The 20,452-nt window shown below is 37.5% G+C and overlaps 1 protein-coding gene across 2 annotated transcripts in view; it reads right to left on the bottom strand.

Moving 5' to 3' along the window:
- Positions 1 to 496: 496 nt before the first annotated feature.
- The window catches only part of LOC127790027 (uncharacterized), a 48,756-nt gene continuing 28,800 nt past the window's right edge, over positions 497 to 20,452 (bottom strand). The window contains exons 12-16 of one of the 2 annotated variants that reach the window (XM_052319251.1): positions 9,367 to 9,474; positions 8,122 to 8,238; positions 5,073 to 5,129; positions 1,515 to 1,598; positions 497 to 800 (exon numbers count right to left, since the gene is read on the bottom strand). In XM_052319251.1, the coding sequence (XP_052175211.1) occupies positions 1,539 to 1,598; positions 5,073 to 5,129; positions 8,122 to 8,238; positions 9,367 to 9,474 (342 nt within the window). In that variant the 3' untranslated portion in view covers positions 497 to 800; positions 1,515 to 1,538. Of the gene's footprint in view, positions 801 to 1,421; positions 1,599 to 5,072; positions 5,130 to 8,121; positions 8,239 to 9,366; positions 9,475 to 20,452 lie in introns of those variants that run through there. The other variant, XM_052319250.1, reaches the window with a different exon arrangement.

The following is a 20,452-nucleotide window of genomic DNA, read 5'->3' as shown; positions in this document are numbered from 1 at the left end:
ATACATTCATGATTCTCTTATAAAGAGAAACAAAACATAACATTAAACTGATAGTATTAAAGGATAAAATTCACCAACAATAATTTTTCATTCTACAAATGTGTTGGACTATGTTCATCTTTATATAAAATTAATTTTTCTTGCTTTTTGAGATGCAAAATTGTTAATTAAATTTCTATAATCAAGTTTATTTAATAAATCATGAGTTTTATGGAAAACACCACAACAACGGTTAAAAAATGAAAAATAGTGAACGAAGTTAAAAAAATTTAAAATGTTTTATATTTAATTTTTAATAAAATATTAATTATTAAAATATATATATATATATATTACAAATTTCTAAAATCTGGAGCCTTCTAATTTGGGGGTCTAATGCCATGGCATAAATGGCTTCAAGGTAGAGCCGCCCCGAGACAACTGTATAAACAAACATTGAGTTGCTTTTATTTTGCTAAGCCAATACAATTGTATTAACATAGCAGGGGCTCAAGACGGAACAAAACAAAACTGGGATTAATAGAGACTTGATGAAGCCATAAAACAATTAATAGAGCAGGAAATGGGGGACGGTTATCTCTTTGGATATTGGCATCCAAGAGGGTGCAGTGCACCTTATACGGGAATTCTATGATAGTCACATGTAGAACACAAAAGGTATTTCCTACAATGTAAATGGTATATTGTAACAATATAAAAACATGACATACAACAAGTTTCTTCCAACTCAAAGGGTTGCCGAACGGGGAGATTCTAATAATGTTGGAGTTGGTTCCGACGACCGCGGGGGGTGGCGACACCTGCAAACACTTTGATGGTGAAATAAGTAAGAAATTTGGCTGACAGAATATCAATGAACTAAAAAAAATATATCTTGATATGTGAGCAGATTGATTTATATAGAGGGAAAAAGAGATTCCCTGACATACAAGTTGGCCTTGGGTGTTGTAGCAGGATTGAATAGAAATATTTAACGCCGATGGAACTTTTCTGACGGAGGTGTGGTGCTGGCAAAACCTTCATTAAATGCTATATTGAATGCCGATGAAACTAATAGTAGGGGTGAGAGTATTGCAAGTACAGGGGGTGATGATGATCATTGCTGGCAGATATAGGACTGAGATCATGCCGGAAGGCTGATAGAGATCTTAGGTCTTCATCGGGCTGGGCCTAATTGGGCCAATACGGTCCACAACACACAGAATTTTTGTATTATATAATACATCTTTCCTTTCTTGTACCTTTTATATTGTATACAACACAGATAGCATAGAATAGAAGCCCCCAAGAGGCTATGCTAAACACGACAGCCCTTAGATTTTGACATCATTTTGTTTTTACGTTGGACAAGGCAAAGGATAAACAAACCCAGTGCCACTAGAACCTGCATCTTAGAAGAACCGGGCATACATAGAGACTGATTTTCCAGAAAATATTGGGAGTTAATTCTGATTATTGATTGTGAATGAGTGAACAAATCACGTATTAATGTACAATTTCAATGGCAAACTTGCCAGTCTTTGAGTTGGAACAGATTGTCACCGTCTTGAATAACGATCTACCAGTGCCTTGGCATTCTCTGGTGCAAAAAACCGTGCCTGCACATATGGTCAAATGAGTCAAGGCTCCATTTTAACTGCCATAATCCGACTCATACTGGGAGAGGCTTAATAATTTTCCAAATGCAGAACAAAAACCATTTAGAAATATCTCAAGTTTGTGCAACAAAATTAGAATGGATGTTTTTAAAAATTAACCGAGCCCCAATTGTCCCTGTCCAAGTGCTCATTCGTAGGCACTGTATTGAGAGATAGGTACCTTATTGCCCAACATTTTTTGTTATTAAACAAAGATGATCTTTTAATTATCTGATAAAACTTTTTTTTTTTTAAGAAATTTTATGATCATATAAAATATTAGATGTACTACTTCTTTGCGGAGTTTGAGCAACAAACTTTATTTTTACTTAATTTAAAACCTCCGAACTCTATGGTTACTTTTGGTACATCCAAGGTCGACTGAAGGGCAAGCTACTAAGACCTATGTCTAGAGCTCCCAAAATATTTCCAAAAGTCAGTCTTGTCTGCTATACAAAATTATAAATAATTTTTTTTATTATATTTTAATAGGCTCCTAAATTAATAATGATCTAGGGCCCTCAACCCCTTGAGTCGACCTGAGTACGATCAGACAAGAAAAGAAAAAAAAAATGGGAATAAGAACGGAATGGAATGGCTACGCTATTCCATCGCTATGCTTAATACAAGTATGAATGGTACACCAGCATTTTAATAAAATGAAATAGTACAAATCAACCAGTTAATGAAAATTCTCTTTTATATTACAAAAATGAAAAAAATCATATAAAAATAATATTTAATTTCAAATAATCATATAATTATCAAATATATGTAAAAAGAATTATTATTTTTGCCTTTTTTAGGTAAAAATAATCAATAAAAATTATTTAATTTTCAAAAAAGTTTTTAATTGCAAATACATAAATAATAATCAAGTAACATCTAGTGTAGGAAATATTAATTCAAAATATAGATGTATGAATTGATTACTACTTGCAGATTAAATTTGTTCACGTTTAATAGCTAAAAAAACACATAATTTAATATAATTATATGTAATGTAATTAAGAAAAACTAGCTTCATGTTAATGTAAACCCTAACCATTGGATCTGGCAATGGAAGGAAGAGAGGGAGGGGTGGTTTGCGGCGTTTGCCACTAGCAAAAGAGAAAAGGGTGGGTCCCGTTGGTGCTGGCTGCAGAGGAAGGGTGAGTAACAACAATTCTGACCATCAGTGGTGGAACTACATGTTAGTGAGGGTGTACAATTCCCCCCCCCCCCCAACACACACACACACACACAACTTTTAAAATTGCCTTGGAATAAATTACTATGCCTCCCCTGAAATAAAAAAGATGAGCGGCAATTAAGTAATGTCCCCCGACCCAAGTTCTTGACTCCGCCACTGTAACCATGTCTAGTTTGGAGGAGGTGGATGGTTGCAGTGACTGTTAGTGAAAGAGAAGGGTTGGGATGCAGTGATTTCGGGCTTATCTAGGGAGATAGAAGGTCGTGGAATGGGTGGTTTTTTGGTGACTTTTGGCAGAGGAAGAAAATGAGGGTAGGTTGCAGTGGTGTTGGTGGTGGAGAAGGGGCAGTGAATGGTGGTTTTTGGCAAGATATGGTTCAAATTAGGCAGATGTTCATGGTGTCTGACGACGAATGAAACAGGGTTGGAACCCGGCCATTTCGGGTAGATCTAGTCGCATGAAATGGAAGGTCACAAAATGGGTGGTTTCTGGTGAATTTTGGAGGAGGATGATAGGAGGGTGGGTCGCGGTGTTACTAGCTGCGAAAGAGGGACAATGAATGGTGGTTTTCGATAGGATATGGTTCGAAGGAGACAGAAAGTCGTGGTGGCTAGCGACAAAAGATGGAGGGAGATGGTGGTTTGTGGTGGAAGACGGCAAATGACGTTCGAATATGTACCTCGCAGGCGGTAACGACAGCCGACAACGGTAGATGGACGCAAGTGGCAATGGCAAGGAAAGACTCCACAAAGATGGGTTGATGAAAAACTGAAGAATGATTTGTGAGGTTTATTATGTGTTAATTTGTAATTAAAAGAATATTACGAGGGTAAAAAGGTAATTGTGTCACCTATTCCATAGAGTGGGTGAGCTTTCCATCTAGTTTATGATGGAAAGCTTTTCTATCATTTTGATGGAATGGCTGTTCCTCGGGGAATGGACCATTCCAATCCTTTGTACCAATCAAATGAAGAAATGACTGAATTTCTTTCCCTTTCCCTCCATTTGGTCCTAACAAATGTAGCTTAAAGTGTTTCTCTATCATTCAAGTTTATTATTCACAACTTGTTTTTGTCTTACCCATCAAGACAACATCTACAAAAAAAATAAACCAAGTCACTTCTTTGTGGATGTGCTTTGTGAGTTTATATATCACAAGAACAAAGAGGTAATGGGTTGATGCACATCGTTGACGTAATTCAATTGTAATTGAGAAAATCTATTTATATCCTCAACAAATCTTAACACATGTTTCTTCTTGAAGATACATGAACTTAATAAACGTATATAAGCAATCCAAACTCCAAACTGCATTCTTCTCCAACACCTTCCACAAGACTTCTATGAAGACTTTGTCATAGAATTTCTCCAACTCTAATATTATGCTGTTTTTTGTTTTAATTTTGTTTTTGTTTTTTCTTATCTCTGGACCTTTTAATCAGGTGTCCGAGTAAATAGATGCTAGGTTGCTTCCATTTTGACCTATTAGGGATAAAACTAAATTGACTTTCAGAGACTTTAGTTCCTCTAAGTACTAGATAGCTTCCATTGTTGACCTATTAGGTATAAAACTAAGTTGACTTTCAGAAACTTTAATTTCTCTATTTAACCTTTGCTCAATTACCTTCTCCCAAAGTTCTATATGCGATTCATTAGCTTGGTACCTCTATAATTATCACAAGTTCACAATTTTAAACATCTCCCTGTATTCTTATAAATAGGCACTTTGGCAGATGAAAGCCAAAAAGAAATTATACATCCCTGCCTTACTTTTATTACTCAAAATATGTGTGTGTGTGTGTGTGTGTGTATTATGGATAGTACTACTTTATTTCAAAACTTGCTCCTAGTTTATATGTTGGCCAACAAAAACACTGGAATAAAATTGGGAAATGATCACCATCTTATAAGAATTGTTTGTTGCAACAGGTTGAGGGAACTGCAGTTTCTTTAATTTATGCTAGAAGTTTGAGCCTGGATGCATTTTTGAAACGGAAATTCAAGTATTATTTCCTTGCTACTGAAAACTAGTGCTATAATTTCTAATAATGCACATAGCTACAGCGGTAATTTACTTGTGTTTATATGGTTGAACTAGTCACATTAATCCAGGTATTAAGACATGAAAATTTTCTAGCACGCTAAAACACTGAAAAGGCTCCAATTTTCTCAGTGGCAAATCATGTCTCAGTGATAGAAAACAAGTGTCACATGTGTGCATGAAACATAACCATATACTTACTTGTATAAACATCCTCTCCGCCTCTCCAACTCTACCATTTTCTTTCAGAATAATTCCCTGCAGAAGTAATAATACAATAAAGTTCACCAGCAATTATTCATAAAAGAATAACCATAGTGTTGACTACAATGAGAGAGCATTATTCTACAGATGAGTTAAGGGCAGAAGAAGGTATCCAAGCATCACCAAATCAACAAAAGAACAAGCTTATGAAGATACTGCAATCAGCATCAGTAATTCCTTCCTTCTAATTTTCTGTTTTGTACTACAGAACAAGAAATGGCACTTTTGACATCTTTGCTCGAGTATCTCTTAATTCATAGCAGTACAAGTAAGGATCGCAATTTGGGTTGGTTTGGCCCAACCTGTCCCATACCCATTTAAGCATACGAAATGGGTGGAAAATGTTTCTCATTCATTGATAACAAATACTTATATACATATATTTGTCAAAATATTTACACATGTATACACATATGTACACATACGCGCAAGCGCGCGCGTGTACATACATATATGGTATTAGTATATATGCATGCTTACATATGTGTATGTATATATATGTCTTATGTATACATATAATATTTGTATATATTTATATATGCACGTACATAAATACAAGGGGGGAAGAGGAAAGCATAAATGGGAAATTAGGAGTTTAAATGGGTATATGGGTGTAGGAGGTAGATGGGGGCGGGCAAGGGGGTTAGTGGGGCTAGAATGAGAGCTTTTAAATGGATCGTGGCAGGTTGATGCAATTTACCCTTATAACCGACCCACTTCCATCCCCAAGTACAAGGGGGAAGAGGGAGGTTGATGTTGATTTGAGTATTGCTATCACTCGAATTAGAAGCTTGTTTTATTACTTTGGTCTCAAGGATCAAAATATAGTTTCAGTTTACTGTTTGTGTAGCCCAAAGGTAGTTCAAAGACAAATTATTTGGAAATGTTTGGCAAACACATAGGCAGCAACAAAAATAATCAGAAACATGAAAACGTTTGGAACAAAATCTATAAAATATAGAAATGCAGTTCAAACTCAATAATTGAATAATAGTACATGTTTTTGAAGTCTACACGTCCTTCCACTCAATGGAACTAATGATCAATATCACAAGCCTTATCCCACTAGGTGGGGTTAGTGATAAAAATTCTAGCACTTCAATTATCTCCGTCTATGACCATATTTTCTGGAAGGTTGAAGAAAGAATATGTATCTTTAAACATGTTCCTTCTCTTTGGCATTTTTTTTTTCTCCACTGAAATAAACTTTAGGTCTCATTTGTTTTCCAATATCATATTTTAATAGAAAATATGAAATGAACAATTTTTATCAAATATTTGTAATGAGTATTGAACCAACATTATTTTGGATATGGTTTGTAGAGTTTTGGTGAGTTCTAGGAAGTTCCAACATGTTTCAGTAGGAATATTTCATGTTGATCTCCTAGAAAATGGAAATATTTTGGCTGTTTTGATGGAAAAGAGAGGATATTTTATTCTTCATCTCATCTCCATTATGTCATCAGGTCCATATCCACTCCCCATACATCTTAAGAGCAAGATACTAAAGACAGACCATGGACTGGTGATGTGTGTTCTTTCTCTGTGTGTATATTTATACAGACATATATGTCTTGGTTTCACACAATACGTATACAAAAGACATATTCTATCTTATTATATTTTAAAGTTAAAAGCATTTTATAATTGCAAAAGTTCGATGTGCCTGGCTATTGATATGGTGAATTATAATATTCTGAAATAGTTAGCTGTACATTTATTCTGGTGTGTATAGGTTGGATCTGTTAGTATCAAGGAATATTGAGAGATCATTCCTTTGTAATGCCTATTGAGGGTGAGCCTTGGTGGAAAAATGGAAGGTTATTCCTTTGTGACAGGAAGTCACGGGTGGGTTCAAGTTGTGAAACCACCTCTTTAGAAAGAAAAGGTATAGGTGCTTAAAAAAATAAAATAAAAAATAACCCCTCCCCCCGCCTTTGAAAAGCAATGAACCTCATGCACTAGGATACCTTTATTCTTCATGATGCCTTTTCCATCACAGCTGCTCATTAGCTGTGGAGTTCCCTCTGATTATCCTTCACTGGCGGACCAGCTCAATCAAAGAAAATAATAATAATAAAAGACCTCGTGTCTTAGAAATTAGTAGGCTGACAAAATGCTCAATTATGAATATTCCTGTGTGTTGTGCCATTATTTTTGGGTATTCATAATTTTCCAACAAAAAGAACAATTACACTATATCATCTAATAAAAAAGCTGAGGTGAATTTATAGGTTATAGTTTTGCATCAGAAAATTTTGGCATTCAAATTTAAATGTTGCAATGATGCACTAACCAATAACAGAAAGATATTGGAAAATAATTGAAGCTAAATAAAATTCTTGATTTAGAGTGATCCAACTTGTTCTTGACTGTAGGAGCCACTTGCTAACATCCACCAAGGGGCACCAGTCAAAAATGTGTCCCAATCAACATGAGGTGCAAATTAGGTTGGAACCAGTACAATTGTTAAACATATAGTAAGAATCATCATATTATTTGGTCCTTGCATAGTTTTATATATATATATATATATATTTAAGGACCCCAGCAATTAAATCTCTTGCTCCCCTCCCCCACCTCACCACCCTCCAAAAAAAAAAAAAACAGAAAAGAAAAGAAAACCTCCAAAAACAAATCTATAAAACTGATATAGAACTGCCCTCAAAATGCCACGTTAAGCTCTCAAGGGAAGTACATTTAAAATGCTCTGCTATCTCCATTGCCTCAGCGGGAAACTGCTCAAACTATAATGCACAATGATATTTAGATATTTGATTAAATGAGATTATTTTACTATTCAGCAAAGAAGAACATTTCTCGCCCATAAAATACTCAGGATGGTGATAAGAATTTCCAGTTCAAGGTCAGGCATTTCTTTGTGGAGGAAAGAAATGCACACCCATCAAACCTCAGAAACTTGTTAAAAAGACAAAGCAACAAGAATTAATCTGAACCACAATATGCTTGGAAAAATAGTAATTACCTTTGCTAGGTAACCTCGAAAGTCATCAGGGTGGCTGGAGATGAGTTGATCATAAACAGATACAGCATCACTGACGTGTCCCCAATCAGAGTAGGCTTTCCCAAGAAGCATTTCAACCTGAAAATAACATGTCATAGAAGAAAATAAAAAGATCCCATGCATAGAAGTGTCATACAATAAGGAATGGTGTATAAATATTTTTGGAAAGGATGGATAATACATTGCCTATCATGTTAAAAGACTAAATTATTTTGCTCTAAAAGTAAGTAGGGTCATCATCAAATTCCAAGCTCAAGTATGGATTATAACTGAAGGACATGGTTACAGAAATGAAGAACTGACATATGGCATAAGGAACACAACTTTACCAAAACGCGAACAGAAAAATGAATTTGTGAAGTTGCTAAAGTATGCAGAAAAACAGCCCTCTGCAATTTCGGCCTCAATGATCTAGATGATGCAAATAAAATAGGATGCTAAATGGTCCAGGATGGAATGAAAAGAAAAATGCTGATGGACTGGAATACCATCCATTTTAACTGGTCGCAGAAATGGTATATTTCAATAAAAACATACCAAAAAGAAGAAGAAGAAAAATCCATGAGAAGAACATTGCAGAAGTACATATATTGAACCAGACAAACACAAAAGAAGGATTGATCCAATAATGGATGTGCTTAGAAGGTCTGCAAAAGCAAAACAAAGGGAAACATTTTGAGCGTTTGAAGCTTTGAGATTTGACTATTTCTTTTCTTTTTGGGGAACCTAATAATAATAGAGAAATTGAATTTCAATTACAGAAAATCCTTCTCATATACTTCATATCTTATTGACAAAATTTCATATGTTTATTATGCAATAAAAACTTTTAATGTTGTTGTTTAAGTATGAAAATGGGCAAATAAGAAAACAATAAATTCAAGACAAGTGCAAATATAAGATAACTAACAAAAATCTTGTCAACAGAACAAATGATAAAATAGTGGCTTTTCATATTGCAAGTGAAACAAGTGAAGGATGCATGGTAACCATTTCCAATATATCATTGACACAAAACAAATAAACAAGCAGAAAAAGGAGGAAAAAAGGACTAGGAATTTTCTAAAGAATAAATTAACCAATCAATCAACTTTGCAGGAAGCTATTTACAAGCCACATGCATGTGATTTCTGAAGAGAGAAACTCTTAGGAATGGTGCCACCCCAAGAATGCTAGATTTCAGAACCATTGCCAGTCACAACTCACTTGGATTGGATCCACCAACTGATAAGTACTCTCATCAGCACTGGTACCACGATCATTTGATTTTTCTGTATTCAAGCGTTCACGAGATGCCAAAAGCACCTGAACAGCCTGTATTCACAGCAAGCAGCAGTTAGTAATGTACTTCTGGTGTGCCATTTTCCAGGAAACATCATCTCAAGCCTTAGTCCCACTGTGTGGGGTTGGTTTACATAAATTCTAGCTCGTCTGTCATTGCAGGATGATACTCAAATTCAGAATAAAATGCTTTTTTTTCCCTTGGTAAAAGCACTTAGGTACACAAAAGAGTCATAAAAATATGTAAATAGATGAAAAGATTATCATATTATAAACATAAAAAATTTAAAAGTTTATTAGTTGTTCTGTCTTTATTGATCAAAGCATAGCAGTTCCAGAAAGTACAATTAACTTTTATGCAGTAATGGATCATACTTTTACAGAGTAATGGACTGGTAGAGAGAGAGCCATTGCAACCAAAAAAAACAAGGGAAATAATCTTGGGATGTTTTTCATTTACTCAAGCAACTTAAATTGAAATATGATTGAGATCTTGAAGAGGACCAAAGTGATCTAGTAAATTCGAAGAAGCACCATGTCCAGAATGAGTCTAATGGATAAAAGCTGTTACCAATACTAATCATTAAGAGCAACAGAAATCTAGTTAACTGATTTCAGAGAGCCTGCCACCATAATTGCCGATAGAATATCAAATCTTAGTATACTCAGAGTCTCAGATCATCACCATGAAAGAAGTAAACTCCAAAGAGGCTTGACAAAAAACTCATAATCAATGACCAAAATTGATGTGGAACAGCACAAAAGTGTAATAAATACTAGGGCACAAAATACTGAGATCACGAGAGGGAGAGGAATAAGAAGAAGACTCTCGGTAATTTCACTAATCCAAGAAAAATGAGAACATCATCTAACAAACAAAAGGTGCAGCTATATATATACATAGCGTAGCACTCTTAGTAATAAACAGCGCCTAGGTGCCTAACTAACAAATAACCATAAGAACGGAAACACAATGAATGATAAAACTTAAGTACAACAAGACAATCAAGAACAACAATACAAAATACTTATGTTTCCACACTCCCCCTTAAATCAAACTCCTCGGTAGGGGAACACTCTGTGATCTACAACCTGCTGGAACATGAAGTATCATAGGTATTTCTCTGCAAAGGAGACACCTTAAGTCCAAGCTTGGTACATCTATCTCGATATGCTCAGTACGAGAATGGAACACAGGGTTCTCAGCCATACTTTTTGCTACCAAATTATCACTCCAAACAACTGAGGTAGCATTACACGGATATCCCAATTCAACAAATAAGGACCTCAACCACAACAGTTTAGTAACTCCAAGTGCTACAGCCCTGTACTCAGCTTCTCCTACTGATCTAGCCACCACAGATTGCTTCTTAGATCCCCACACAATCAAATTGTGTCCAAGAAAAACACTGAAACCACTAGCTGTCCTCCTTGCAGTCAGCATGGTCTGCATTTGTGTACACTGTTAAAGACAAATCACCAATTGAGGAAGAGAACCACAAGCCCAATCCAATTGTGAAGTGGCCCACTCCCGGATAGTCCCGCTAGCATAGGATATCCGAAAGAAGGTCATCACAAAGATGATATAGAACAATAACATACAACACCACATTACAATCCCTAGATAAATTCAACAGAAACCAACATAAAGGTTTACAACATCTTGGCACCATGGCCTACACAAATGAAATATAAGGGCACTAACAAATTTTACAACATAAAATTTCCTCACACGTGCCCTCATCACAAACACTAACATAGACTATCTGATCTAGGAGGTCTCTGTACACCTCTAACCATGGGCTCTAGCCCCATTGGCCTCGCCCTCAACCACTACTTGACCTTTACCTGGAATGACATGAGACTAAACAAGGTGAGCCACAAGGCTCAACAAATATATATAAAAAACATGGAGATATAGAATCAAAGGTATGGATAACCAAAATAGAGTAAACAACAACTCTATGAAAAGATATCAGTATACACAACTCATACGTTTTCCATTTACAACCATTTCTCATGCCGTGATTATTATGCACACCACGTAATCATTTCCATACTCATGCACATGCATCAATAATAAGGAATTTTCCACAAAATTTCCAAAGCTCCCACGGCCAATATATCCATACATGAATATATATTCATCATAAAAATACACCAACAAGCAATAATAATTTGAGCCTCGCCTACCGGGATGATGGTCACCTCACCCGCGTTAGACGTTCATAGGATATCATTTTCTCACCCACAGACATAACCGCCACACAAAATAATAAGTACGCAAATCAATATAATCATGCATCACATAAGTATATCCCAATTTCATGTCAATCCTCAATGATTAAGAAAAAACTCATATCATACTTATAGAAATTCCCAACCTATATTCATGGTATATTTTTACCCCAATAACAATCGTAAGAAACCAAAATTTATACATGCAAGAAATATCAAATCTTGCATAACTCTAAACCCTAGACTCTAATAAAAAAATGCATCATTCCCTAAGAAATATAGGGTGAATTGAAACCCTATTAAGGTTTTTAAATAAAATACTTCAAGTATTTAAGAAAAATGATCAAAGGTAAACATCACCTCAATTATAGAAAGAATAGCCAACATAAAAGGATTAATTAGGCAAAATTTTAGAAAATTTCCAGATTTTGAAGTCTAACTTCAAGGGTCTATTTCGGGTTCATATCTCAGTCAAATATCATGAATCATATATCATATCGAAGTCTCGGATCTCTAGTTTCTGAAACAACAACCAGATCCAGAATTGGAAATAACCATAAGGAGATATCCCACAAAGACCAAAACAAGGCAGAATTTGTAATAGCAAAATTTCAGAATTTTAGATAGTATTCAACAAGTCTGTTATGGGTTCAAATCATAACCAAAAATTTCAAATCTTATATCAAATCGAAGCCTATGATATCTAGTTTATGGAGAAACAAACAGATCGCAAATCAAATATAACCAAAGAGCGTTATACCCCAAAAATCGAAGCAAGGACAGATTATCCGAAAACAGAGCAGAAAATTTTCAGATTCTGGTCAAGAATTAACAAGGCTGCTGTAGGCATAAAATGCAACCAAAAATTCCAAAAAATATATATATATAAAACGAAGTTTATCGAGTCTAGTTTATACAGAAACAAACGGATCTTGAATCGAATATAACCACAGAGAGTTATACCCTAAAAACCAAAGTAAGGTCAGATTACTCAAAGCAGTAAAATTTGTAGATCTTAGCAGGGATTTATAGGGCTATCACGGGCTCAAATCTTAATAAAAAATTCAATTCTTGTGTCTAAAATGAAGCTTAAGATGTCTAGTTTACACCCTAACAAACGGATCTCAATTTGGATATAAACACAAGGAGTTATAGGCCAAAGAACACAGCATGGTCAATGAGTCCAAAATTAAGGGCAAAAACTTAAAATTGAAGGAAACAAGCCTTCTAAGATGAAAATAAGGTTGAAGAACTTGCACAATTATAATGAGAAGAAGAATAAGATCTTGCATATGAAACAATAAGGAAAAAAACTTGCCTTAGAAGATGAAACCCAAAAAAGAACTTGATGAAGCTCTTGAAAATCCCTTTGCTTGAAGCTCTAATGAAGGTTAACAATGGAGGAGGAAGAAGAAAGGAGGAGGAGAAGAAGAAGACAATCGGGAGAGGGAGAAGGGAGCAAGAAAGAGGAAAAGAAGGAGGAGTTGTCTCCAATCCAACCCCTCTTTTGGCTTCCCTAATTTGCCGCTCACATAACACACACATAATTCAAATATCTCTTACCTTTTAAGTCATTTTCTTAATCTTTTTCCTTTTTAATTAAGATACCACTTTCTATGCCCATGGCTCAGCCCAAATGTATGGCCCAATCCAACTAAGGCCCAATGGACTTTTCTTGAAATTTGAATTCAACCCAATTCATTTACAGTTAAAATTTAAATACTTATCAATGGCCTAATTCAAATAAGGCCCAAACCCATTTAACCCACAACCTTGAGACTTTTCCACTCATTTCATTTATGCTCACAAAGACATTGATCCACTTATATTTATTTTCCCACAATTATTATCTTCATTAATTTGCCCCATTACCGATACATATAATATTTCCAACACTTCATTCAATAAAGACCAAAAATTCTAATGCTCGAAAGAAAATACCACTCGACATCTAGACCCACCAACGGGTCGTTACAATTTTTTCCCCCTTTAAAGAATTTGGTCCCCCAAATTCATACCTGGCCACGCAAACAATTGGAGAAAGAGATGCCTCATCTCATCCTTAAGCTCCCAAGTAGCCTCGTTTGGAGAGTGACGCTGCCATTGGACTTTCACAAATGGGATCGTCCTGTTTCTCTATACTTTCTCCCTCTATTCCAATATACTGACTGGCATTTCCTCATAAGAAACATCATCTCTGACCTCTATGGTCTGATAATTAATAATATGTTTGGGATCCAGCACATACTTCCTCAATATAGACACGTGGAAGACGTTGTGAACACCGGATAATTGAGGTGGCAAAGCCAACCTGTATGCCAAAGTCCCAACTTGCTCCAAAATTTCAAACGGTCTAATATAACGGGGACTAAGCTTCCCCGAAACTCCAAATCGACGCACACCCTTCATGGGCATTACCCTCAACCATACATGATCACCCACATCAAATTCCATGTCACGTCGTCTTTTATCCACGTAACTCTTTTGTCTATCTTGAGCTGTTTTCATTCAGACCTTAATAGTTCGGATCTTTTTTTGTTGTCTGTTCAATGACCTCGAGTCCCAACAATGCTCTATCTCCCAATTCCTCCCAACAAATGAGCGATCTACACGGCCTGCCATATAATGCCTCATAAGGTGGCATCCCAATACTCGCGTAATGACTATCATTGTAGGCAAATTCCACTAACGGCAAATAATCGTCCGAACTACCATGAAAATCCAATACGCATGCCCTAAGCATATCCTCCAGTGTTTGGATCGTCCTCTTAGTCTGCCCATTAGTCTGCGGATGAAATGCAGTACTGAATCTCAACTTAGTGCCCAAAGCACCATGTAGAGCCTCCAAAAAATGTGAAGTAAAACGAGGATCCCAATCCGACACAATACTAGATGGAATACCATGCAGTCTCATGATCTCCTCAATGTATATCTTCGCTAAGCGGTTCAGAGGATAAGTCTTCTTTATTGGTAAGAAGTGGGTTGATTTAGTTAACCTGTCCACTATTACCCATATGGCATCGTGCCCCTTCACTGTCCTAGGCAAACCCGTCACAAAGTCCATGGATATATTGTCCCACTTCCACTCCGGAATAGATAACGACTGTAGGAGACCGGCTGGTCTCTGATGTTCCGCCTTAATTTGTTGACACACCACACATTGCGAAACATACTTTACCACATCTCTTTTCAAACCATCCCACCAAAATTGTCAACGAAGATTATGATACATCTTTGTCATGCCCGAATGGATAGTATAACGAGACTTGTGAGCTTCTGACAAGATTCCATTCCTAATCTTTGCATCATCGGGAACACAAATCCGCCCCTGAAATAGCAACATGCCCTCACCCCTCTGACTAAATCCCACTGAGAAAAACTTTTCCACATCTACCAAAATCTGGGCCAATTTCACATCATGTGGCTGTTGAACTCAAATTTGCTCAATCAAATCAGATTGCACCCTCATGTAAGAACAACACACGATAGGCCTCTCATCAGGACTAGAGATAGACATCTCACCCATCTATCTCAATAGCGTCCATTCCTGGACCATCATAACTGCTATGGAAGCTCCCCTGCGACTAAGCGCATCAGCCACCTCATTGGCCTTTCCCGGGTGATACAAAATTTCACAATCATAGTCCTTGAAAAGCTCTATCCATCTGCGTTGTCGCATATTCAAATCTTTTTGGGAGAAGAGATACTTTAAGCTCTTATGATTTATATAAATCTCCACCTTCTCCCCGTACAAGTAATGCCTCCATATCTTGAGTGCAAATACCACTGCTTCCAATTCCAAGTCAAGTGTAGGGTAGTTCATCTCATGTTTCTTCAACTATCTCGAGGCATAGGCATTCATTCGCCCATCCTGCATCAGAACACATTCTAATCCAGAATGTGAAGCATCACTGAAGATAGTGAACTTTTCCCCACTCTTGGGAATAGCTAACACTGGAATCGTTGTCAACCTCTTTTTCAACTCTTGAAAGCAATTTTCACATGCCTCATTCCACTCAAACTTTACTCCCTTCCGAGTCAATCTGGTCATGGGCAAGGATAATCTGGAGAATCCCTCGATGAATCTCTTATAATAGCCTGTCAATCCCAAAAAGCTTCAAATATCAGTCACAATAGTTGGTCTGGGCCAATCAACCACTACCTTTACATTTTCAGGGTCCACTGCAATAGCCTCGCGAAACACTACATGTCCCAAGAAACTCACCTTTCGTTGCCAAAAATCACACTTGCTGAATTTTGCATACAACTATTCTTCTATAAGCCTTTGCAACTGCCCTAAGATGGGTCTTATGTTCTTCCAAGCTCGGCGAGTAAATAAGGATATCATCGATGAACACAATAACAAAACAATCCAAGTATTCCCTAAATACCTTGTTCATCAAATCCATGAAGACTGTTGGGGCGTTCGTCAACCAGAAGGGCATGACCACAAACTCATAATGGCCATACTAGGTGCGAAATACTGTCTTCTGCACATCTTCTTCTCTGGCCCTCACTTGATGATACCCTGATTTCAAATCAATCTTCGAAAAGATTGAGGCTCCCCAGAGTTGGTCTAACAAATCATCAACACGTGGGAGAGGATATTTATTCTTCAATGTCACCTGATTTAACTGCTGGTAGTAAATGCATAGTCTCACGGATTCATCTTTCTTCCTCACAAACAACACTGGAGCACCCCAAGGTGAGGCACTCGGGCGGATGAATCCCTTCTCAATCAGTTCTTGCAATTGCACCTTCAGTTCCTTGAATTCATTAACCGCCATTCTATGAGGAGCCTTGGAAATAGGCTGCGCACATGGCACCAACTCTATAGAAAACTCAATCTCCCTCGGCAGTGGCAATCCCGACAATTCTTCAGGAAACACATCTGGAAATTCCTAAACTACTGGAATGTCTAGCAACTCTGTCTTATTCTCCTAATTTGTCGTCACAAAAGCCAAATATGGCTCGCATCCATGTCGCACCAACTTCTCTGCCTTCATTACAGAAATCATGGGTGTGGAGCTCATAGGCTTAATGCCTCGATACACTATAACCGGCTGCTGAGGCAACTCAAAATGAATTACCTTATGCTGACAATCAACCTTGGCATAATGTTGAAATAGCCAATCCATGTCCAAAATAAGATCAAAATCTTTTATGTCCAATACTATCAAATTTCCTGGGAGCTCCTTATCATGCACCATAATTTTACAAACCCTATAAACTTCTCTACATACCAATTCCACATTCCTCGGCATAGACACAATCAAATAATACAGCTGTAATGTTCTAAGAATTGGAATAAAACATACAACTCGAGGTGCAACAAAAGAGTGTGTGGATCCTGTGTCAAATAAAACACGCACGTCAATATCATATAAGGAGAGGATACCTTGCACCGTATCCTTCCCCTTCTCAGCATCAGCTGTAGTAAAGCCAATAGTCGCCCTTGAACGTGGGGTCTGCCAGCATCTTTGGTGTACGGTCCCTATGGTAGTGCCAAAAGTGGAGCCGTGCCCTGAACTCTGGGTACTGTCGACCTCTGACCTTGCTTGTAACCCTGATTCCCAGATTTCTGTCCTCCTTGTCGTGGTAGTTGAATACAAAGATTAGACTTGTGCCCCTTCCAACCACACCGGTAACAAATCACTTCTCTGTCGCCTGTCATGCCCACTCTCTATGGGCATCCTTCTATAGGTGCCCTATCTACCCACAAGTGTAACATGTCCGACACTAACCTCGATGTTTTCTACCACAAGTCTTACATGGTGGGGTATCAGATGCATTACCTACTGAACTTGGCAGCCCCTTCCTCTTCTTATCACTGCCCTATCCACAAAATGAACTCGCTCCCCGTGAAGTTGCATGTGCTGCTCTCAACTCATTTCTCTCCCTCTCAATTATGTAGGCCCTCTGCACCACTGTAGCATAATCTGTGAGTTGAGCATCGGCCAACTGATATCTAATCTCAATACGTAGTTCGCGCTAAAACTTCGCTACCTTCTTCTCATTTGTAGATACTGAGTCTGGAGCAAACCTTGCCAGAGAAGTAAACCCTGCCTCATACTGTGCTACTGATTTGTTCCCCTGAGTTAACTCAATGAACTCGTAGGTCTTTTGGTCACGGATCCAGGCAGAGAAATAAGTGTCATTGAATGCTTCGCTGAACTCTGCCATGATGGCCCTCTACCCCTGAATCTCTGCCTAGTGGTTTCCCACCACCTCTTAGCATCCCCTCGAAACAGAAATGTCGCCAACTGGACCTTTTGAGCATCACTGCACCCTATAGTCCGAAGGTGCTTCTCTATAGATAACATCCAGTCCTCTGCTGCTGGTGCTTCTGCCCCTCCATGGAACTCTGGAGGCCTGAGAGTCATAAAGTTCCTTACTAGCTGGCTTCCCGCATTTCCATCTGTCCCCTGGGGCTCCATTCCCTGATTCACTGGGTTCGAAGTTTGCCCATTATTATTTTCATTCAACCCTGGTTCATTTCCTACCCCCTGAGATACCTGACCCTATCTCTCTAGGTTTGCCATAAAGGCCTCAAGATGTCTCAACATGGTGGCCATTGTACCTCTCAGCTCGCTCACCTCCTGTCGTAACTACGTCGTAGACTCCCATGGAGTAGCAGGTGCGAGAGGTGGTGTAGGGGTAGGAACAGGTGTAAGAATAGCCTGACCTCGGCCTCGAGTATGAGTCGACGACCTTCCTCGACGTCCACTCATTTTCCTGCACAATCAAATTACTTTTAGAACACTATCATAACTTAACCTTATTTAAACCACTAAACACACCCTTAACTCTACCCGTCATTCTTATGCATACAGAGACTCCTCTCATCCCAAACTTTTGCTTTTATAGCCTACTAATGATCTCCTGTCTAGTGTCCCCGGTCCAGTACCCCAGCCTTTGCCTAGTACACGGTCCAAGTTGCTCTAATACCACTTGTAACATCCAGCATCGAACGATAGGAAGGACCGGAACAACTTACTCTGATGGGCCTACGCGAACTTCCCAGGGGTCACCCATCCTTAAGCTTCTCCAGCTCAAGCATGCTTAATCCGAGAGTTCTTTGCCTACATTCAGCCCAAAAGGTATCCAGCTGGTGTTGTTTCCCACCTAACTTATCTTCAAATTGTAACGACCCGTTGCTGGGTCTAGATGTCGAGTGGTATTTTCTTTCGAGCATTAGAATTTTTTGTTTTTATTGAATTAAGTGTTAAAAATATTATATGTGTTGGTAATGGGACAAATTAATGAAGATAATATTTTGTGGGAAAATAAATGTAAGTGGATCAATGTCTTTGTGAGTATAAATGAAATGTGTTGAAAAGTCTCAAAGTTGTGGGCTAAATAGGTTTAGGCCTTGTTTGAATTAGGCCATTGATAAGTATTTAAATTTTAACTGTAAATGAATTGGGTTGAATTCAAATTTCAAGAAAAGTCCATTGAGCCTTAGTTGAATTGGGCCATATATTTGGACTTGGGCTGGGCCATGGGCATAGAGAGTGGTATCTTAATTAAAAAGGAAAAAGATTAAGAAAATGACAAAATGACCTAAAGGGCAAGAGATATTTGAATTATGTGTGTGTTATGTGAGGGGCAAATTAGGGAAGCCAAAAGAGGGGTTGGATTGGAGACAACTCCTCCCCCATTTCCTCCTCCTTTTCCTCTTTCTTGCTTTCTTGCTCCCTTCTCCCTCTCCCGATTGTCTTCTTCTTCTCCTCCTTTCTTCTTCTTCCTCCATTGTTAACCTTCATTGGAGCTTCAAGCAAAGGGATTTTCAAGAGCTTCCTCAAGTTCTTCTTTGGGTTTCATCTTCTAAGGCAAGTTCTCTTCCTTATTGTTTTATATGCAAGATCTTATTCTTCTTCTCATTATAATTGTGCAAGTTCTTCAACCTTCTTTTCATCTTAGAAGGCTTGTTCCCTACAATTTTAAGTTTTTGCCCTTAATTTCGGATTCACTGACCATGTTGTGTTCTTTGGCCTATGGCCTATAACTCCTTGTGTTTATATTCAAATTGAGATCCGTTTGTTGGGATGTAAACTAGACATCTTAACCTTCATTTTAGACACAAGAATCGAATTTTTTTATTAAGATTTGAGCTCGTGATAGCCCTGTAAATCCCTACTAAGATCTGCAAATTTTACTGCTTTGAGTAATCTGACCTTGCTTTGGTTTTTAGGGTATAACTCTCTGTGGTTATATCCGATTCAAAATTCGTTTGTTTTTGTGTAAACTAGACTCAATAAGCTTCGTTTTATATTTTTTTTTTTTAGAATTTTTGGTTCCATTTTGAGCCTACAACAGCCTTGTTAATTCTTGCTCAGAATCTGAAAAATTTATGCTCTATTTTCGGATAATCTGTCCTTGTTTTGATTTTTGGGGTATAACGCTCTTTGATTATATCCGATTTGCAATCCGTTTGTTTCTCCATAAACTAGACATCATAAGCTTCGATTTGATATAAGATTTGAAATTTTGGTTATGATTTGAACCTGTAACAGACTTGTTGAATTCTATCTAGAATTCTAAAATTTTGCTATTACAAATTCTGCCCTGTTTCGGTCTTTTTGTGATATCTCCTTGTGGTTATTTTCAATTCTTGATCTGGTTGTTGTTTCAGAAACTAGAGATCCGAGGCTTTGATTTGATGTATGATTCATGATATTTGACTGAGATATGAACCCGAAATAGGCCCTTGAAGTTAGACTTCAAAATCTGAAAATTTTCTAAAATTTTGCCTAATTAATCCTTTTATGTT

The sequence above is a fragment of the Diospyros lotus genome, chromosome 14 (genome assembly GCF_014633365.1).
Source record: "Diospyros lotus cultivar Yz01 chromosome 14, ASM1463336v1, whole genome shotgun sequence".
NCBI lineage: Eukaryota > Viridiplantae > Streptophyta > Magnoliopsida > Ericales > Ebenaceae > Diospyros > Diospyros lotus.
Note: the sequence above shows the minus strand (reverse complement) of the source record. Positions and strands in the feature narration are given on the sequence as shown.